This window comes from Ctenocephalides felis, unplaced genomic scaffold, assembly GCF_003426905.1.
Source record: "Ctenocephalides felis isolate EL2017-DRISC unplaced genomic scaffold, ASM342690v1 CF-g0.4_SCAFFOLD_03573, whole genome shotgun sequence".
Lineage (NCBI taxonomy): Eukaryota > Metazoa > Arthropoda > Insecta > Siphonaptera > Pulicidae > Ctenocephalides > Ctenocephalides felis.
The window spans coordinates 23,101,524-23,125,930 of NW_020539727.1; the positions used below are offsets into that span (position 1 = coordinate 23,101,524).

At 24.4% G+C, this 24,407-nt stretch overlaps 1 protein-coding gene and 1 pseudogene across 1 annotated transcript; one reads left to right on the plus strand and one right to left on the minus strand.

The window, feature by feature from the left end:
• The first annotated feature begins 1,832 nt into the window (after positions 1–1,832).
• On the plus strand, positions 1,833–13,014 carry LOC113389365. The gene is made up of 6 exons (XM_026626415.1): positions 1,833–1,941; positions 4,196–4,342; positions 5,912–6,001; positions 8,553–8,784; positions 12,463–12,691; positions 12,922–13,014. The coding sequence occupies exons 1-5, from the start codon at positions 1,919–1,921 to the stop codon at positions 12,628–12,630; spliced, it is 660 nt and encodes a 219-aa protein (XP_026482200.1). The 5' UTR covers positions 1,833–1,918; the 3' UTR covers positions 12,631–12,691; positions 12,922–13,014.
• An 8,958-nt stretch (positions 13,015–21,972) lies between these two features.
• LOC113389798 overlaps positions 21,973–24,407 on the minus strand; it is a 177,256-nt pseudogene continuing 174,821 nt past the window's right edge.

Here is a 24,407-nt window from a genome sequence, read left to right on the forward strand (position 1 = left end):
TTATTCGTAAATCGATAAATATTGAAACTAGATACTAACTTTCTATGAAAAAAAATTATAAATCGATAAATATTAAACATAGATACTAACTTTATATGAAAAAAAAGTTGCAAATTTATTCAGTTATAACTTTTGTTAACAATATTTTTATATAAACGTCATAGTTTATTAAATTTAGTCAAAAATCTAAAAATACGTACTTGAATCATAAACTAATTTTTGAAAAGAATATTAGTTAAGTTGATTTATTTATAAATCGATAAATAATAAACATAGATACTAGCTTTATATGAAAATAAAAATATAAATCGATAAATATTAAAAATACATACTAACTTTATATGAAAAAAATGTTGCAAATTTATTCAGTTATAACTTTTGTTAACAACATTTTTATATAAATGTCATAGTTTATTAAATTTATTTGAAAATCCTAAAATATATCATTTAACTATAGAGTGTTAGTTTTTTCCACAAGCGCTTGCTTTATACAAAAATACAGCTTATATATATATATATATATATATATACTATATATATATATATATATATATATATATATATATATATATATAATAAATTATTTTGTCAATGGATACGACACGTCGATCAAATAATATCTTTTATGTTTTTGGACAATGATTAGAAATTAATGCCCTTATATGTTACCAAAGATATCAAGAAAATTGACAGGCGATAAATGTCCCTGAACATATTAAGAAAATATTGGAAATTTTTCGGAAAATGTGACCTAAAATAATACAGAAATATTTATAGAATGTCATTGTTTAATGTTTAATAGAAATAAAATATTTATAATAGACTAAGTCACAAAAAAGTTCGTAAACGCACTCGAAATGTACTGTAAAAATAATGGAAAAGTTTCAGATTTTTTTGGTTTGGAAGATTGAAATATAAAAATATTCATAATTTATTTATAAGATATATATTATTAAAGCTTTGTATTTTATATTAATTATTAATATACGGAGAAACTAGCCAAAACCTGAGCAAATGTCTTTACCAACATAAAAATAACTCAAAAAATCCCAAACAATTCAAAACCATGCTAAACGAACATATTATTAATTTAAACCATAATATAGATTTTTCAACCCAAAATTTTTACATTCTGAAGAGAACGTAATTAAAAGAATATTTGCTGAGGGGTTTGTTTTTGCAATTACATAACGACAGGGTCATTAAAAAACTTTTCGACAATATGGCCCTGAACGAAACAAACACGTGGTTCCTAAATAGCGTGTCAAAATTTCTTAAAAAAATGACAAGATCCCATCGCTTTTTAAATTTCCCGTAAAATTTGAACACATGCTAAAAACTGCTTCAAAAAAAATGTGACATTTCTATCATAAACTCCGAACAGTAAATACTGAGTTTCGACAACTTGTCAAGTTAACATTTTTATTTGTGTGTTTTACCATCTGTGATGTTAAAAATATATATTTTATCAATGTGCACATACTCATACCATGGATTAATAATGGTTTCATATGCTATATTAGGATACAAAATTATTTGTGCTTTATTATTATTAGTATCATTATTATTGTTTTTCTATGAAATTTCTAAAATATTATTTATATAGGTTTAATTTTTATAGTTAAATTGATTGCCACTGAATGAAGGCTAAGATGCTAGCCGAAACGTATGGATTTTAAATAAATAAATTTCTAAAAATTTTCATACTAATTTTATTGTTCTTTTCCATAATTGAATTTTAAGATATTTTTTTTCTTTTCAGGTGACTTTGGCAAGATGTTGCCATACAGGAAGGGCCAGTTCCGTACCAAGAATCAGACGAGCACATTCTGTAAGGGAACCAAGGTCTGAGGTCCTTCGAGGGCACTCTTCGACTATTTTAAGGGCGAATTCTTCGAGCGCCCTTAGAAATCGAGATATGAGGAGGAACTTGAGCGATGGGTAAAAAATTTATATATATTTATAAAATTTATAAAATTAATGCCATTTTGAATGCAGGACCGACCTACTTTTTGGAATTATTCCATGTAAATTTGGCAGTATATTTGTACGAACTAATTATTGATATAGACGTATTCTTAATTTGCATATATTACCTGTAAATGTATTTTATTACTCAATTAAATAACAGAGTTCCATTGAATATATTAAACAAAATTATGGGGATGTTTATCAACTTTGTACATTATAATTATTATGATAATTCTATCTACACTATGTTAAAATTTTTGTAATTATTCTTAAAATTTGACATGTACATTTATATAAATAATCTATGAAATAATCTATCATGGTGGTCCTTAATAAGGACATTTTTGAATTTCCTTGCTCCCAAGGGCTCAAATGGTTCCTAATTCATAAAAAATAATTTTCTTAAAGTTTTAGCTTTTAATATTAACTTTTAGATAGTGCGCAATTCAAACAAACTTCTTAAGGAAATAGCATGGAAAAAATTTTGAAAATTTATAAAGAAATTTTTATAGGTATAACTTAGCGACAAATGAATTAAAAGTGAAAATTCGTGTCATAAATTCGACGCTCTGCAAAATTTTTGAAAAATTTTTCATGCTATTTCCATTCAAAACTTTGACTGAATTGCGCTCTATCTAAACGTTAATATTAAGAGCTAAAACTTTCAGAGAATTGTTTTTTATCAATTTGGAACCATTTCAGCCCTTGGGAGCAAGGAAGTTTGAAAACGTCCATATTAAGGACCACCCAAATATATATACTCGTCACAATATGATTCAAAATATTAAAGATAATTAAACTAAAATTAATAATGATGAATTAAAATATTTTATACTGGAATACAATATCATACATATATCGATTTTCAAGACTATTCAAGACTTAATCTTAATATTAGATTACTTCAGACTTTTTTTTCTATGCTTATTGAGATTTTTAACTTCCCGTAGGGCAAGTAATAGTAACCGCAAAAAAATCGAAAATGAAAATTTTTATATATCTTTACGTTTCAAAGGTTTCTGAACATTTTGGCATACCTTAGAAAAAATGGATGTATGTGTGTATGTGTGTGTGTGTGTGTGTGTGTGTATGTATGTATGTATGTATGTATGTATGTATGTATGTATGTATGTATGTGCGTGTGTGTATGTATGTGCGGATACAAATTTTCGTCGACGATTTCGGGAACACGGATCAACCGATTTGAATAATTCAAAAAACATTCGATTCGTATTGATAAGGAGACGTGCTGATTAGTTTTTGGCGAAGGCAGGTCTAGCCGTTCCGAAGATACGAGGCAAAAAGTGCATAAACGGTAACTCAGTTTTTAAGAGAACGGAGCGTCCGATTTGAATAATTCAAAAAACATTTTATTTGTATTGACTAAATGAAGAACTGTTCAATTTTTTGGAAAGGCAGGTCCAACGACTTTGGAGATATGGAGGAAAAAGTAAAACAAATGCCATTTAGCGGTTAAAAATGATCATTAGACATATGCACATCAAATTATCAGATATTTTATAAAGATTTTAACAATAAGTATAAATTTTTTTACATTCCCATGGATTCCGTACCAATGTTTACGCGTTAGACGGCGATGCGGCGCTTACGCGCTTTGATATTTAGTCTTTATGCAGTGAAAGCAGTACGATTGCATTGAAAAAAAGTTCAGAATTTCCAAAATATTTCAAAATAAATGATTTAAGATAGAATGATTTAATATGGTTCGAAATTCTATTAAAAGTTTCAAATCATTTGATCAACTTTTATTGATTATTTTTAATTACTCGAATTTTGAATTGCGGTACGGGAAATTCCAGCAATTTGCCTTAAGACAGAATTCCACTTACAGCTAGTTGCTTTGCATATTATTTGAGACTTTGTTCTTTTAGATTACTTAAGACATTTTTTATCTATTCTACTTAAGATGTTTTTATACAACTTTTTTTAAATTATTTATATATTATTCAAGAACAAGTAAAGCCTACAATATATATTTCTTTGCCGATATAAAAGTCTTGAATAAAACGACTTTGAATTCGATATTTTATTCTTAAGCAATAAATAGAAAATTCGGGACATTTTTTTGGTTTTTGTCAAATAACTCAAAAATTTCATATGAAACTACCCCTTTGCAGTTAGATAGTGTGAAACTAGATAAAATTTACAACATTCTTAGAAGACACTTTTCCTTTATCAATTTTTTATTATTCTATTTTTTTAGGTATTGTTCAGAGTCTTTGCACAGTCCAAAAATGTGTCCACAGGAAAGAAGACAAATTCAAATTCCATCAGAAGATGTTACAACAGCTGTTAAAGTTACAACGACAGCTGTCAGACCTTTGGTTGTAACATTTAGAAGTAATTGCAGGTTTGTAAAAAATAATAAAAATTAAAAAAAAGAGTGCGCGTAAGGTTTACACGCGATTGAAGTAAAACTTATTTGCTACTGTACAAGATGGCATTTAAGTAAAAATAAAAACATCATATAACAATTTTGAATAATGTTTCTTAGTAATATGATAGTAACACTCGTGATGCACACATTTATTAGTGTCTTCAATCAGTATACACATTTATATGATGATAAATTGTAAATTATATATTTATAATAGCATTCAAAATATGTATAATATTTAGAAACAATGATGTAATTAAAGTCATACTTCAAATATGACATGATCGGTTTGTCATTGTAATTAGCATTTAGAAATGAACCTTCATTAGAGGAATGAAGTAATTGTAGATTAATAAAATTCTATAATATAAATTCTATAACGCCTAAACAAATATTGTTTTCGTAACTTCACTCTTCATATAATAATTGTGTTTGAAGAACTTCATGTAATTAAAATTAACATACATTCATTGACTGCTTGTATTTTTTTACTTTTTCGCTAGCGATATAATCTCATTCTTTGAGCAGCTGTATCTGTCTTGCCTATAAAATATTTTCCATTTTAATAACTTCTAAGATTTATAGAAACTACAAGTCCATTTTTGATTTTATTTTTGGTTTTGTTCGTCAGTAGAGTCCGTTTTTCTTTAATTTTTAATTTAATCATCAGTAGAGTCTCTTTGAATTTTATTTCTATTTTGCTCGTCAGTAGAGTCCCTTTTTAATGTTATTTTTAGATTGCTCGTCTGTAGAGTCCCTTTTTAATTTTATTTTTAGATTGCTCGTCCGTAGAGTCCCTTTTTAATGTTATTTTTAGATAGCTCGTCAGTAGAGTCCATTTTTCTTTAATCTTTAATTTAATCATCATTTAATTCAATCATAAAATTCAAAGAGACTAAATTTTATTTCTATTTGATCGTCAGAAGAGTCCCATTTTCTTTCATTTTCAATTTTGCTCGTCAGTAGAGTTTTTTTCTTTTCCCTTCAATTTTTGATTTAATCATCAGTAGTTTCTTTGAATTTTATTTCTATTTGATCGTCAGTAGAGTCCTTTTTCTTTAATTTTTAGTTTGCTCGTCAGGAGAGTCCCATTTTCTTCCATTTTTAATTTAATTATCAGTAGAGTTTATTTTTCTTTTATTTTTAGTTTTGTGTATAGTTTGCTATGAACAATAAACAAAAAAAAAATTTAGTTTTGTTCGTCAGTAGAGTCCCTTTTAGTATGCTCGTCAGTATAGTATAGTCCCTTTTACCTTTAACTTTAATTTAATAATCAGTAGAGTCTCTTTGAATTTTATTTTTATTTTGCTCGTCAGTAGAGTCCCCCACCTTTTTTCATTTTTAGTTTGGTCGTCAGTAGAGTCCTTTCTTATTTACGAATAATATAGAAATAATTTCTAACCAATGAACTTACGTTTAGTACACGGCACAAATGTTTAATTTGTTTTATTATTTTCAAGGAACAGGGTAATTATTTCATCTATTTCTATTTTATTTTTAAGAGTTTGTTCTCCAATTTTAATAATTTTTTTCTAAATTTAGAAGAAGACATCTAGTAGTAGAAACGCCTTGCAACTGTCAACAGCATCCAGGAAGATCTTCAATTGATGAAAATTCTTGTGATATTGACAGGTCAGTGAAAATAGTTTTAGATATTTTTATAAAAATCAATAAAACTTAAAAATAAAAATAATACCATTTATTTAAAATATTCACTCATCGAGCATATATTAATACTCCCATCAATTTGCAATTTAATATCATTTTTGACTATAAGAGATACAATAGAAAAACATTCTACTTGTATTGACAAAACAATTGCTTTTGAGGATAAATGGTAAATTATTACTTTTTTTTTTATTTTCCGTAAAATATTTGTCATTTTGGATTGAAAATGCAAAAAATCACCCGGGCTAAGCACAGTCTAAGCGCCACTCTGGTTCAAATGTTTACCCAAGTGCGTTTGGACTGTTTATTTACTGGAGAACTTTTCAAATTTTGTGAGAAAAAAAACTATTGAAAAATGTGAAAATGCCGCCAAGCTAAGCACAGTACGAGTGAAAATGTCGCACAGAATTATTGGCAAATGCGTTTAGACTGTGACTATACGGGAGCACTTTTTCAATTTTGTGTAAATTAGGCAACAATTTTTTTTGAAATTGAATTCGAAATGAAATGACGATTGTTAATGTTCTGGAAATAAATTGATTTATGATTTACATTTGATTTGCACAGATATAACAAGATAGCAAAAATAATGAAAGTTACAGTATTTGTAATAATATATTTGAAAACATTTAAAATTAATCGAATATTTCATTACGGTACGGGAAGTTCCAGCAATTTGCCTTAAGGCACGATGCCATACACAAAAATGATAAGATCAAGAATAAATTTTGATATTTAAGTTATGGCTTTTAGTTGAATATATTATCTTTTAGGTCTGTCTTTGAATAAATTATACATTTATATATTCTATACTATACAAAATTATAAATATACATTTTTTAATTAATTTTATTTCCCATACAAATGTAATAACTTATTTTTGTTATATTTAATTTTTTTGGTTTAAGAATCAATTCGAATTCAATATTTCAATATTTGATTTATTTTTAAAAATGTACACATAATTTTTGTTAAAATATATATATTTTTTATTAATATTTGAATTACAATCTGTCTTATAATTAAAAGACATTTAGTAATTAATCTGAGACTTTTGTTAAAATATGTTAACATTTTAACTTACCTAAATTTTTTATTGAATAACATTTCTACTTTAATTTTAAGTCGTATTAGTTTATCAAAATGATTTTATTCAAATCCATTATTATTATTGACAATAATTTAAATAACTATTTCACATTAACATATTGTTCTGCAATATTTTAACTAATTAATTATGTCGTAAAACATTTAATCCCAAAATCCGATTGAGTAAAATTTAAATTGTTTTCACCATAGTAATCCTGACGTAATTAATAATGAAACAAATTGTATTATAATAATTAATTATTTACCGAGCGGATTGTATGAATTATATTTGTATATATATATATATATATGTGTGTGTATATGAATATATAAATTCTGAATACAGTTTCTGGATAAGATATGAAATATCGTTTCGAATTAACAATAAACCATCTTGTTGCTCCACCGGATACAATTTATGATGTTCTCATAAACTGGAAAACTTATGTAATATTGCACAAAATAATAGTATGTATATATATCTATACTAGCTGACCCGGCAAACGCTGTTTTGCCATCAAAAATATTTTGCCGCTTTGCAGAAGTTCTTATAATATACGTGATATTTTAATAATAATGTTATATTTTCATTACACAAATTTCTTTACATTTCGATAATTAATTCCAACGCATCACAGTGTTTTGTTTATTTTGATTTTATTTATGTCAAATAGTGAAATATTTTTTAAATCAATGAATAAATTAGATTTTAGTCTGAATCAACGCAGTACCTAAATATTATCTAAATATATAATTTTTTATATAAATATCAGATTTTTTATTTTTAGAAATATTGAATGTCAATTTCATATATCCAATATGCACAAAATTTTTAAATGCCAAAATATTTCCTTTTTGGTCGAAATTTAATACAATATGGTATAATTTTCATCTATAAATTGATTGTCAATATTGCCTATAACATAACTTGGAATAATTAATTTATTTGTATCTTATTGAAGTCGTTAAAAATTCATTTTTTTTGAACTGTCAGAATTTTGTTTATGATTAATGTTAAATTCAATATGTCGCTTTTTTATTGTGATCTATAATGTTTTAATCACTTATCATATAAATTTTCGACTATAAATTGATATTCATACTATCTCTGAAACTAACATGGATAAAGTTCTGAGAAATCCGAGTCCAAATATATAAGATGTTTGATTTTTGGCACTTTTATTAATTTTTTATCTATTTTCGTACTGTAAAATATTGGATGATTATTTAACAAAATTGTAATATTTAGACTATAATTTTAGATGAGTATACTATCTATTTTGGCATAGCAATTAGTTTTTTCTTTATTTGAAATCAAGTGAAACATAAATATATTGATTTGATATTGTTCCATAAATATCCGAATTATGACATTGTTTTTAATTATTTTTAATTTATTATATTTATATCAACTATTCTTCTCTAGGCAATCTTCAGAAGACATAGAATCTCTCTACCGCCAATTACCAAAACAATCGTGTTGTCTTACAAAAAGACATCACTGCTGCCTGATAGAAAACAATTCTCCACCGCCGCCGCCGCCTCCGGACGTCGTCTCCTCCGGAGTTTCTTCCGGGAAAAGAAAACGAAGATACACGAGTTCTGCCGATGATGATAAAGGGAATAGGGCGAGGAAGTGGCAGACGGTGGACAGTAATGTAAGAATATTATATATATATATATATATATATATATATATATATATATATATATATTATATTCTATATATATAAAAATAAGTCGGGTTTTCTTTCCGATTTCGAGAATTTTGCATTCGTTGGAAAGGTCTCGGGCTCTGCAAGGTTTATAGCTAAGAAAATTAGTGGTGCATGGCATCGTGCCCTAATGCAAGCTGCTGAACTTCACGCACCGTAGTTAAAAATTCGAGTAATCACATTAGTGAGAATTATCAGAATTATACTTGGTTAAGTCAACGAGCAATTCTTGCCGCAAACAATAATGATGTACACGCACTGAATTTCACCATTCAATCAAAAATTGCTGGCGATTTGGTGACATACCAATGATTCCGACTGGTCTTCCGTACGACTTCAAACGATTGCAATTTCCTTGCGTTCGCAATAACAAGTCGCAAGGCCAATCGCTTAGTGTTTGCGGGATAAATTTCAAATAGATTATTTAGAAAATCATTGTTTTTCACATGGGCAGTTATACGTTGCCTGTTCACGAGTTAGAAAACCATCCGCTTTGTTTGTGTTAACGTCAGACCAGAAAACAAAAAATGTGGTTTACCAAAGAGCACTTCAATGAAACGGATAATTTGCGGATTCACTTTCATTTACTTAGAGAAGTTCAACTCAAAAACAATTCATTTTTGTAATCGAAATAAATTCATTACTGTTGTATAATAAAATCAAATTTTTCCTTTTCAAATATAAAACAAACAAAAAATTTCATCTTTCTCACGAAACCATCTGGTGGCGAAACGGAGTTCGTCGGGTTTGCTAGTATATATATATAAAAGAGGATCGCTTAAGTAGCAACACTTATAACTCACGAACGGCTGAACCGATTTAGATGAAAATTGGCAGGGTGATAGTTTAGAGCCAGGAGATACACATATGAAATACTTTTTATCCCGTTTTTCATTCTAATTCATTATATATATATATATATATATATATACTAGCTAGCCCGGCCACGCGTTGCCGTGGCTCAGTAATCTATTGGTGGCAGGGAGGTAGTTTAGAGCCAGGAGAAACATATGTAATACTTTTTATCCCGTTTTTCATTCTAATTCAGAATTAATTATTTATAAACTATCCATATAGTTTATTGAATCTATGATTCTATCAATGATTTCATCCATGACATTTGCATTCGATTGTCAACTGTCAGTCGGTGTTTCTGTTTTGATACAAATATATTAATATGCATTTTTAATCACTACTTTTGGAAAATTATTACGTGAATAATATAAATATTTTAATCACCATGGAAAATTATTACGAAGTGACAAATAAATTAATTCTTAATAATAGCAAGCGATGCCAAATGGACGATTGGGAAATTTATTTCTTGAAAATGGGAATGTGATTATTTATATACTTAAGTATTTAAGTATATTTGTTTATACGTATTTAATTAGAGTATTTGAGGTGTTTATATTCTATATATCAGCAATAAGCATACTCATCAACAAATTAATAAAAAAAAAATATGTTGAAATATAGTTTCTTAACATAACCTTAAAATTTGTAATAAAAATGTGAATAGTTATATATTAATTGTTGGTAATTTATAATTTCTTTGTACATATCTTATAAAATGTTTCAGGTGTTTACAACTAATTGGCATATATATTATCAGCAAAAGTGCTTTGATTGGACAATAAAGAGTCCTAATTGAAATTACTTGACTACCTTATGTTAAATATAGTGATAGAATATTAGTTCTTGGTTCTCAGATATATATATATATATATATATATATATATATAATATATAACCTAGCTATAAATAAACCTCACGGAGCCCCAGACATTTCCAACGAATGCAAAATCGTCGGAATCGGTTCGTACATTCTGGAGTTATATCGTCAGAAAGAAAAACCCGACTTAATTTTATATAATAAAATATATATATATATATATATATATATATATATATTTAGGAAGATTTATGAAAATCCGAACAATCGTTTAGGAGGATTAATCTTTCATTTATTTTACAACTTTGCTTCCGCCGTTTTTACTATGCAAGTTCTTCACAATAAAGGCGGAAGCAAAGTTGTATGTTGTCAAATGCGTTTTAAAGTATATTGAGTTGCTGTAGGACTAAATGATGTCAGACAATATTGTCAATGACTTGTTTTTACATAAATTTGTCGAAGACATCGTTTATATTAAACAAATGCTTTAGAAGTTACAAGCGATGAAATAAAAATTTATACTAAGTATACTGAATTTCAAAGCAAAATTCCTAAGATAAGAAAAGTGCGCTGTGTTACAAAATCGTTTATAAATCTAAAACTAATTGTTGTATATAAATATAGTATATAGGAAAATTATTTAAAATTTAATAATCTACAATATTGTCTAATAATATAATGCTCTACAGCAACTCGGTAGACTCCAAAACCGCATTTATATATCACATTAATATATTACCCTTTATAAGTTTACAACTTTGCTTCCGCCGTTTTTATTATGCGAGTTTTTTACAATACAGGCGGAAGCAAAGTTGTATGTTTTCAAATGTGTTTTAAAGTATATTGAGTTGCTGTGGGATTAAATGATGTTAGACAATATTGTCAATGACTTATTTTTAAATAAATTTGTCAAAGACATAAATCAAATTGAACAAATGCTTTAGAAGTTACAAGCGATAAAATAAAAATATGTACTAAGTATACTGAATTCTAAAGCAAAATTCCTAAGATAAGAAAAGTGCGCTGTGTTACAAAATCGTTTATAACTCTAAAACTAATTTTTGTATATGAAAATGGTATATGGCGAAACTGTTTAAAATTAAATAATGTATAATATTGTCTAATAACATAACACTATACAGCAACTCGGTATACTTCAAAACCGCATTTATTTATCACATTAGTATATTACACATTATGCATATTAAATTTACAACTTTGCTCCCGCCGTTTTTACTATGCGAGTTGTTTATGATAAAGGCGGAAGCAAAGTTGTATTTTTTTAAATGCGTTTTAAAGTATACCGAGTTGCTGTAGGACTAAATGATGTTAGACAATATTGTCAATGACTTATTTTTACATAAATTTATCGAAGATGTCGTTTGCATTAAACAAATTCTTTAGAAGTTACAAGGGGTAAAATAAAAATATGTACTAGGTATATTGAATTCTAAAGCAAAATTCTAAGATAGTAAAAGTGCACTGTCTTACTAAATCTTCTATAAATCTAAAACTAATTTTTGTATGTAAATATGGTATATGGCGAAATTATTTAAAATTAAATAGTGCATAATATTGTATAATAACATAACACTCTACAGCAACTCGGTATACTTTAAATTTGATATTGAATATTCAAAAGTACTTTTCACGTGGCGCTATCTTTGTATAATTCTCTTTAGCGAAGACGTACACTAAAAGTTTCGTAGCTAAATATATTTCTGTACATCTTTATGATAAAATATTATAAAAAATATACAGGAGCACATATTGTCCTTTTTTATTTAATGTTATTGATAGCGGTGCATTATGGACACTGATCAAGGTTACAACGCAAGTGTGGGAGCGGGTTGTGAGAAACGAAAGGGGAAAGATATATAAATATATATATATATATATATGTAATTTTTTTTCTATTTTTATCTATTTTTGTCTATTTTTTCCAGAAATTTGACACCCAAGAAACTCCAAACAGTTATTCCCATACAATGTACAAAAAACAGGAAACTTTTCATCTAAAACTCCAAAAACCGAATTCCTGGTATTCCTTAAAATCTACAAAAAGGATAATCAGGAGCAGGAGTTGTCCAGGATTTTTAAAAGAATGTGGATAACATATATTTTTAATAAAGGACTTGTTAAAAAAATATCTTGAACGAGAGGTGGAGACTGATGGTAATAAAACTTCAATTTTGATAAATTAAATAAATGGTGATGGGGTTAAACATATATATATATATATATATATATATATATATAATATAATATAATATAATATAAACTATTACTATTACTAATAGTATATTTATTATATTTAACTAGATATTAAGAACTCTAACAAGTATAAATAATTTTCAACTATTTTTTATATTTGTTATATTAATAATGTATATTTTTGTATATAGGGTTGTAAAACGCGATAAAATGGTTTCGAACTTGACTGAAACGGTGGAGAATTTTTATAAGTGAGTTTTTTTATATTTTTTTCAGCATGTGGGAAAGGTGATGGAAATTTTGGAAAAAATACTAACACACGTATATAAATAAGTCTAAATATATGAAATTAATTTTTTTTACTAACTATAATAATTTTCTCCATACAAATTAAAAATGTGTCTAAAGTTGTAATTAAAATATTTGTTTAATTTTTTTGAGCAAAATTTGGACATTATAGTATTTATTAAAATACTGCAAAATATTATAAATAATAGATTTTTTGCATTATAGCAAAATTTGCACAAAAATACCTAATATTTTTTATTTGAATTTAGTGATTTTTTTTTTGGTACTGAAAATTCTTATTAGAATCCTGAAAATTAGATATTATATTCTTAGTTATGTCTATTTTATTAATTAATAATAAACTTAGAGGGTTTTCTTTGCAAAAATGCAAAAATTTTATATTTTTCTGACCAAAGTCAATAAAAAAATAATGTCTTTTATTACGTGCACAAAAATACCTGATATTTTTTATTTGAACTTAATAATTTTTTTTTGGTACTGAAAATTTTCATTAGAATCTTGTAAATTGGATATGATATTCTTAGTTATGTCTATTTTATTAAGAAATAATAAAATTTGGGGGTTTTCTTTGCAAAAATACCAAATTTTTAATATTTTTTCGACTCAAGTTATTTGAAAACAATGTTTTATCTTTGAGACAAATTTGATGAGCTCTTCAGGGCATATCGTTTGCACTAGGATAGTATGAATTGGACACAATATTTTAAAATATGTCTATTTTAAAAACAAATAAAAAAATTTATAGTTTTTTTTTACAACATTACCATATTTTTAATATAATTCCGAATAAAATTAGTTACAACTATTATTCTAGATTAATTGTAACTGCACAAAAATACCTCATATTATTTATATGAATTTAGTAATATTTTTTTTTGTACTGAAGATTCTTATTAGAATCCTGAAAATTGGATATGATATTCTTAGTTATGTCAGTTTTATTAATTAATAATAAAATTGGAGGGTTTTCCTTGCAAAAATGCAAAAATTTCTCGATTTTCTGACTAAAGTCGTGGAAAAACAACGTTTTATCCTGCGTTAATTTTGATGAGCTCTTCAGGACACATCGTTTGTTCTAGGATAGTATAATTCAAACACAATATTTCTACATATGTCTAGTTTAATAACAAATATTAAAATTTATAGGTTCTCTTTGAACCATTACCAAATTTTTAATATAATTCCGAATAAAATTAGTTACGACTATTATTCTAGATTTATTGTAACTGCACAAAAATACTACTTATTATTTATTTGAATTTAGTAAAAATTTTTTTGGTACTGAAGATACTTACTAGAATTCTGTAAATTGGGTATTATATTCTTAATTATGTCTATTTTATTAATAAATAATAAAATTTGAGGGTTTCCTTTGCAAAAATGTAAAAATTTTATATTTTTCTGACTAAAGTCATTGAAAAACAACGTTTTGTATTGTGTTAACTTTGATGAGCTCTTCAGGACACACTGTTCATACTAGGAAAATATAATTTGGACAAAATATATTTGCATATATCTAGTTTAACATCAAATAATAAAATTTATAGGTCTTCTTTGCAAAAATGCAAAAATTTCATAATTTTCTTAATGAAATCATTAAACTTTGACAAGAAAATAATATTAACTTTGATACTATAAATTTAATTTCCTATAATGACTTTTTTTATTAAATTTTGTTTCAAAATATTTTTTATTTAAACAAATATTTATAAAACAATTGTTTTCCTATTTATGAACAAATTTAAATATTTTTTTCATAAACAATTTTATTGTTGAGAAAAAAAGTTAAATTATTAGGATTCTTTACAATTTTATTCATTTTTGGGATATAACTTTATTCTTGGTATAAAAATTAAATAAACATTTAAGTTAGTTAAAATAATTTAGTTTAACATTTTAAACAAATTCATCTGAATTTTTGAAACATAATATTCATCGTTTGCATTTTTTTAATTTTTATTTAATATTTCTGAACAGAATTTTCGTTTTAAACATTTAATAATGCAAAATTTAAAAATTAAATAAATGCAAATCTCTTTAATATTGAATTAAATTAAATATTATTGTAAGTTTTTAGTTTGTTAAATTAAATCAACAAATCAATTTTTAAAATAAATATTTCTAAAACAATTTTTTTTCTATTTATAAACAAATTTAGATATTTTCTCAAAAACCAATTTTATCTTTGGCAAAAAAAGTTCATTTTTGGGAATATTCTACAATTTTTTACTTTATGCGACAAAATTTATATTTATTGTTAGTAAAAAAATTAAATAAATATTTAATTAGTTATTTTAACTAAGTAAATATTTATTTACTTTTTTTCACTAACAATAACAATTCAATTAATTAATTTTTTTATAATATTGAATATTTTTGTCAACGCTGCAGTTTGTTAAATTAAATTAACAAATTAAGTTTTAAATCTTGCTTGAAATTAATTAGTTGATGGTTTCTTATAAAAATGTATTATTAATGCATTTTATTATTATATTATATTATATATATATATATATATATATATATATTCGAAAAATATAATGAAAATAAAATATTGTATATAAAAACAATACTATGCACAAAAACTTACTTGTGATGATAAAATATTATATAATATAAATATTTTTTAAGTCTAAAGGTTCATAAAATATTGGCCCATTTTATGAATCTTTTATATATATAATATATATTATATATATATATATATATATATATATGAGTGAGTTCTTAACTACTAAATCATATATAATATATATATATATATATATATATATAAATTATGAAGTTTATATAAATTATTATAAACAATTTGAAATGTGTCTTTGCGTCTAAGTGTTGCCAAAAATGAAAAAAATATATATTTGTGATCTCTTTTTGTGGTATTATATAATATAATATTATATATTGTTGATATAATTATATATAAATAAACTATTTATACGGATATATAGATATTTAATTTTTATTTTTTTAATAAAGTTTTGATTTAATTTTAAAGTAAAAGGTTTAAAGTAAAACATGTATACACATTTATACACATTTATACATTTTACATTTACTTATTCTAATTTGAATTCAAATTGACGTTCATAATTAACGGTTTTATAACGTCACACTAACGGATTCCGTTTTTTTGCATATGGTAACACCAAACCGCGTGCTCGAAAATTCATATGACAGTTCGCGTCGTCCATTACGAATAAATCAGTTGCTCGAAAAAGTTGTGAAATTGCTAAAAAGTGCTTTTAATTGTGAATTTAAGAGGTCATCGTTAGCTGAAATGGTGTAGAAATAAAGCTGAAATGCTAGAGGAAAGAAATAGATAAGTTTTTGTTTAAATCTTTTGATTTTGTGGCGAGATTACTCTTTGTAAATGAACGTTGGTGGAACCTGTCATGATAAAAAGGTATGATTATTTTTTTAAATTAATGCATATACACGCGTATATATATACATGTATATGTATATATATACATGTATATGGATGTTATATTATATTCTGTCTTTTAATGATTACAACCAAATTTTATCTCCCAACAAAATATTCACCCTAACCTACAAACTATATGAATTGGAACAAATATGAATCTAATAAGAATCTAATAAGAATCTAAATGTTTAGGTAAGAAATTGACTGTAGAATTGTATATGGATGTAATATTATATTTGTGATAATTTGACTTTTCACGATGACAACCAAATTTTATCTCCCAACAAAATATTCACCCTAACCTACAAACTATATGAATTGGAACAAATATGAATCTAATTAGAATCTAAATGTATAGGTAAGAAATTCTGAATATATGATAGTATGATTGTACAGATGTAATCTACAATCACAAATGCAGTCAACTATTGTTGTAATCAGCAATTACAGATGTAATTTGTACAAGTACAGTTCTAGTCGTATGAGTACAATGCATTCGTGCAAATATGGATACAGTTGTTTAACTCTAGTTGTAGTCGTGTAAGTACATTTTCAGTTGTGCTGGTACATTTGTAGTCTTGCTAGTACAATTGTAGTCCTGCAATTGCAGTTGTAGTCGTGCAATTACATTTGTGGTCATACAAGTAGAGATGCAGTCATCATGTAATCACAGACGTATTAGATTTATTCTAATACTAGCTGACCCGGCAAACGTTGTTTTGCTAATTAAGGTATATTCTAAACAATTTCTAGAGAATCAAAAATATTATACTTTAAGTGTATAAGGATGTGTTGTTTTTGAATGCTATATACAATGAGGTATTATAAAAACAATAAACCCCATTAGATTGTCTATGTTTTGTCAATGCAATCAAACTGGAAGCTTTATACACTTTCTATAGAAATCATCGTATAATCCAATCCGAGTCTTTTTTGGTCTTTTGGCTTATTAATTACGTTTCAAGTTTTTCAGTTTTTTTTTGGATTTTGGATTTTGTGTATAATTGTAAATAATACTACTGAGCTTATACAAATTTTTCAAATTTCTGCGAGGTGAGATAGAAAATGAATAACGTATTTCTTCTTTGACCTGCTTTTTAAAAAGTTTCAAGTAACATTCGATGAATTGAAGTAAATTTAATAAAAAGTATATACGTAGAGCAGGGCAAGGCTTAAAGGTCGAATTTGAGTTTGAGCAAATATAAATTTTATTATGAAAATGAAACCAATTTCATCACAACAAATGACACATTTCAAACGAACAATTAGCTGACTATGTTCAGTAAAACTACAGACTTTGTCATTGTAAAAATGTGCTTTTTTTGCTGTCTTTCAAAAATTTGTTATCTAGACCTTTTTACCCTATAGGCGGGGTAACTTGGAACGGCCAGATGGCAAACAGGTTTAATGTCTTATTTTAATTTTAAAGGTATTTTACAAAATAATTACATTTTTAACTAATGCTGAAAAACTAGCAACGGAAGAAAATACTTTTGCTATGGATTTTCAAAGATGACCGTTTATCTCCCAATATCAAAGTCATAAGAATCAAGGTTATAGCTGGTTATACATCTTTTTCCCTTTACTTTCAAATAATATTGTTAAACAATGCTTCAGCTTTACTGGTTTTTGACGCTTTGGTCGTGGAATTTTTAACCCCGTACCTTTATATATTACTAACCATTCTTCGATGAATTCTGGGAAATTATAACTGGGAATAAGTTATTCGACAAAATGTACATGTAAATGTAAATGTATGTAATGCTCTTCTTCAGTTGTTGCATTTGCAATATTTCGCATGCTTCTTGCATTTCGGTCTTTGTTGGGAAAGATTTGATCATCTTATTATTAATTATTAATTATTATTAATTAAACTTCACTTCACCTTATATATATAGAACCAAGAACTAATATTCATTCACTATATTTAACATGAGGTAGTAGAGGTTAATTTCAATGACAGAAACACCGAATGACAGTTGGCAATCGAATGTAAATGTCATGGATGCAATCATTGATAGTATCACAGATTGAATAAAATACATGGATAGTTTATAAATAATTAATTCTGAATTAGAATGAAAAACGGGATAAAAAGTTTCATATGTTTCTCCTGGCTCTAAACTACCTCCCTGCCAATTTTCATCTAAATCGGTTCAGCCGTTCGTGAGTTATAAGTGTTACCACATAAAGGAATCCTCTTTTATATATATATATATATATATATATATATATATATATATTTGAAAAATATATTAGAAATAAAATATGGTATATAAAACAATACTATGCACAAAAACTTACTTGTGATGCTAAAATATTATATAATATAAATATAAATAAGTCTAAAGGTTCATAAAATATTGGCCCATTTTATGAATCTTTTATATATATATATATATATATATATATATATTTATATATTATAAAGTGTATATACATTACTATAAACAATTTAAAATGTGTCTTTGCGTCTAAGTGTTGCCAAAAATGACAAAAATATATATTTGTGATCTCTTTTTGTGGTATTATATAATATTAATATATATTGTTGATATAATTATATATAAATAAATTATTTATACGGATATATGTATAGATATTTAATATTTATTTTTATTTTTTTATTAAAGTTTTGAAATTATTTTAAAGTAGAAAATTATAGCAAAAAATTGAAATGCACAATAAATCGACATAATATTTTTAAAAATATAAAATACTTTTTAATCAGGTTAATAATTAATTTAAATAAAACATTAATTGAAGACGCTATTTACAAAATAATTTTAAATTCATAATGTAAGATAATCTTAAATTTAGATTTTTGCCAATGAAAAATGAAATAAAAATAAACAAAACTAGAAATTTCAAAATTAGGCTATCTAAAATTTTTTAGTCAAAAATGAATCAAGTTATAAATTTAAATTATAAATTAGTTACTAATTTAGTCAGGTAAAAATTTGTGAAAAAATTCAGATAACACTAAAATTTGTCACACAATTTTTTATACAAATTTATTACACAAAAAATAAAAAAATGTACATTTATTTATATAAATCAAGTCAAAAAAAATATTTTAAAATGTCGTATATTTTCAAATAATTTTAACATAAAAAATTGAGTAACACTAAATAAAGTACTTTTTAAATAAAAAAACCCTTTTAAAAAACTTGTTTAGACGTTTATTATATTTTTCAAAAAATATACACACAATGATAACAATTATATAATATATAATATTTATAATATAAAATATAATACACAATCTTATATATTATTTAATCTGATAAAACAAATTATTTGTTTTTTCGTAAAAAATACTGACATAAAAATATTACACTACGTACAATTTATATATATAAACATTTATATATTATCAACAATTATAATTTTACATTTTATAATATATTTTGCAAGTCAGACTCGTCTTTGCTACTCTAATAAATATTTATTTTATTTATTTGAAACCCATTTTATTAAATACACTTTACACACATATAACATTAATAAATTATATTATTTATATATTTATATAATATAAAAATATACGTATATTTATCACTATAGTTATTATTTTATATTTAATAACAATTACATAATTTTTATTAATAAGAAACCGATACATTCATAAATATAAATCACACTTTGAGTAAATCTTTACTCCATCAGAATTTTAATTTTTTTTATCATATATAATTTATATAATAATTTCTGACAAATTTTAATATAAATGCATAAATGAAATTTGGATTTTATTTGTTATAATATTTAAAACAAATATTTATTGCATTTCTACATACAGAAATACTTTTACATAATTTAGTCGATAATTTTACATAATTTTTATGAGTTTAATAAATTTTCATAATAATTTTTGATATAAATGTGAAATTTAAAGTAACAGTTTTTATTTAACTAAAACTTATACTAGTATTTCGTGTTTTTTGGGATGTTCTAAATTAATTATAAATAATTAGATTACAAATTTAAATATCTTTTGACAAATATTTTAAATATTTTGAAAGAATTTATTTTTATCTACATAATAAAAATGCTAACCAAAAATTATTTTAATTCAAAATATTATATTATTTTTATCAAAACACGTAAGTTTTGATTAATTTAATAATCTTTATTATTTTATTTTTTATATAAAACAGTTTATGTAGCATTTTAGTAAATTTTTCTAGTTTCCGCTTAGCTAAATAAAAAAGACTGCCTTAAACAAAATTTTTATGTTATTTGAACTATAATTTTTGTAAAGTAAATTTTTTATTATTATTTATGGATTTTAAAATAATACGTTTTGTTTATTTGAAGAAATCTGTAAATTAAAAACTATTTCTGAAAAAACTAATAAATTATTTTTTATTACAAAAATGAATGTATTCGTCATTATTTTATTAAATAGAAATGTTTTTTCAATAACGGTTTATTATTTATATATTTAAATATATTCCATTTATTTTATTATTTAATACAGTTTACTTTTTATATTTTTGATACCATTTATAAAAATTAATTTCCTCTCATAAAATCGACTAATTTTTTATTTATTCAATATATTAAATTTTTTTCATAAAACTGTTTGATTTTAGTGTTTTATCTGCATTTTTTTTAATTTTTGAAAAATACAAACAAGAAATATATTTCTTCTCGTAAAATTTCACAGATATTACTAGTAATAAATTTTGGTATTATTATTATAATTTAATTAAATTTATTTTTTCTTTAAAAATAAATTTAAAAATCGTTTCGTAAAAATCATAGCTTTTATTATTCAATTATTGAACTGAAATAGTTTTTTGTCATAACCTATAAAAAATTATTATTTTCTTATGAAAATACATTCCAAAAAATATTTTTGATTAAGAAACTACTAGACTTTTTTTATTTATTTTTTATATTAAATTAAACTTTGTCTTTCTTCTTCATTTTTTTCAAAATTGTGGGCCAATTCAATTTTGAACATGAAGATTTCTGACAAAAAAATAAAAAATAATATATATATATATATATATATATATATATATATATATTTAAAAATTATTTGTTTTTGTAAATAATTTTTACCAAAAATAATAATTGTTTTAAAAGTCTAAATATATCATATATTTCACACAAATAACATTCAACTATTAATAAATATTATTAATAATATTATAAAACTTACTACTATAAATTTTACATTAAAAACACTAAATTTCATCCATTGGCACCAAATTTTGTTCATTTACAACTTTGTATAGATCTCACCGCATTTTTTTTTCAAAAAATTATTTCACGCAGTTTTTTTAGTTTTTAAACAAACTTTTCACACTTTTTGAATTAACAAGTGTTTTTATCACTATTTAAAATTATTTTTGTGTCTTAGACAATAATCACAAGTGCACATTGACCCTCAGACTCCTGTCTCTGTAAAACTTTGTCTCATAATTCTGTTGAAGTTTTCTTGGTGGTTTGTTAATTTTTTTGAGGCCTTTGCGAAAGGCCTTACTCTTTCTCACCTGAGGAAAAAATATTAAATGATATATAAATTATGTAAAAAAAATTAAACAAACTTACTAGGATATTTAGTTTTTGCAAAAATTGAATTTTGGCTAAACCTTACACTAATTTCAGTGTTTATATTGGAGTACATTTTATTTATTATTAGATAATGCTAAAAAAATTTTTTTTGGTTCTAAAAAATTGTGGACTTTTAGGTATATTTTAACATCAAAATCATTTTATAACTTGCCAATAGGCCAACACAATAATTATTTTTTTACACCAACCTTCTTTGATGATCTCTCCTTTGCAATTCTCTCATATAACAAGTCAGCTCTTCACAATCGTTGACGTTGTTACCGTTGGGACTCTGTTTGAAAAAAAATCATAAAAAATAGTAAAAGTTGAAAAAAAATATCAAAATTATTTTTGGTATTTACAAATATGTACGGTTGATGTTTTTGCGTAATTAGATTTTGAAAATTTTAGTTGAATTTTGATATATTGGACGTGAAAAGTGGACATAAAAATTTCTGATTATTTTGAATAAATTTTGGTAGAAAAATATTTTTTACTACAAATTATTTTTTGGGAATAAAACTAAATACTAGGTTTGTTAATTGTGAATATTTTTCATAATTTTTAAGGTCTTGTGGGGTTTTATTTGAATTTCTTTTAAATTTATACTACTTTTAACAAAGTTGTACAAAAAAAAAACAATTCTTAAAAAGTACTCTATGATATTGTATTTAATTTTAATAACTTTTCATAATCGTTGACGTTGTTACCGTTGAGACTCTGTTTGAAAAAAATTCATAAAAAATAGTAAAATTTGGAAAAAAATATCAAAATTATTTTTGGTATTTACAAATATGTATGGTTGATGTTTTTGCGTAATTTGATTTTGAAAATTTTACTTACAAATTGAGATATTGGACGTCAAAGTTCGACATAGTAATTTCTGATTATTTTGAATTAATTTTGGTGAAAAAATATTTTTTCACCACAAATATTTTTTTGGGAATAAAACTAAGTACTAGGTTTGTTAATTGTGAATATTTTTCATAATAATAAGGGTTGTTTGAGATCTTGTTCAAATTCATACTTGATTTAAACTATTTTTAACAAAGTTGTGCAAAAAAACAATTCTTAAAATGTACTCTAGCATATTATATTTAATTTTAATAATTTAAAATGATTTTTTAAACTTTTTATCGAACATAAATAAATTTAATAATATCAAAAAATATGTAGTATCAGAAAACATATAAAAAATTATAACAGAGTCTCTCAAAAAATATTTTGAAAGATCAATTGCACTTTTGTTTTCTAATTCCTGTTTTCCAATTTTTTTTTAAAATTTATTTTCTGAATAATCTACCTAATTATCAACTATTACCTCTTCAGTATTATTTATATTATCAGAATAAATTCTGCAAGTTTCATTTAAGGACCTTTCTCCCGAAGAAGTTGGACTTCGATGATTTAAAGGTTCCGTATCGATTTTTACTTCAGTCAAATGTGTAGAAACACTTGTACTAATGTCGTTATGAACCTAAAAATAACAAAAAAAAAAAAAATAAATTAAACTATTAATTAAACAAAATTAAATATAGACATAATTAAACTAGGTGTAAGTGGTATTTTGCCTTGAGACAAGTTGCTTAATAATAATGTGAGTTTTAGTACATTTCATGATACAAGTTTGATATTATAGATGAGTTTGGGGATTTTTTACAATTAAACCACTTTTCCTAGGCCTATAATATTTTACAATATTTATCAAGACAATATACGCTATGTTTTAGCAAAATATCATTGATTTCCAAGAAACGGTTTGAAATATATTTGCCAAAAACCAATTGGAATCTTGAGAAGAATTTTGAAAAAATGTCTCGAAATTTCTATTTGTGGCTGAAGAATAAAAAATCGTTTTCAAAGTCGTTTTATTTATTTTATATCGGAGTGTATAAAAGTGTTTTCTAGGAAATGTTGTAAATTTTATCTAGTTTCACCCTATCTAATTAAAAAGGGGTAGTCCCATATGAAATTTTTGAGTTATTTGACAAAAACCAAAAAAAAGGTCCCGAATTAGTTAGTTTATTATATATATACTTACTATACTATTATTAGTATTTCCAGAATTAGTCCTGTTGTGTTTTGCCAGTCTTTCCCAAATTCTACGAAAAGTTTTGCCATTTCCCAATAATTTTCTACTGCTTATTAGTTTTCCACTTTCTTAAAGAAAAAAATCACATTGATAATAAAATTATTATTAATAAAAATAAAAAGCACTTAATAAAATTTAAATGGAGTATTATATGAACAATTAACTTTGACGAGCTCTTCAGGACGTACCGTTTGTACTAGAAAGCTGTAATTCAGATATAATAATCTTGAATATGTTTATTTTCATAACAATTAATAAAATATTTAGGTTTTCTCTAA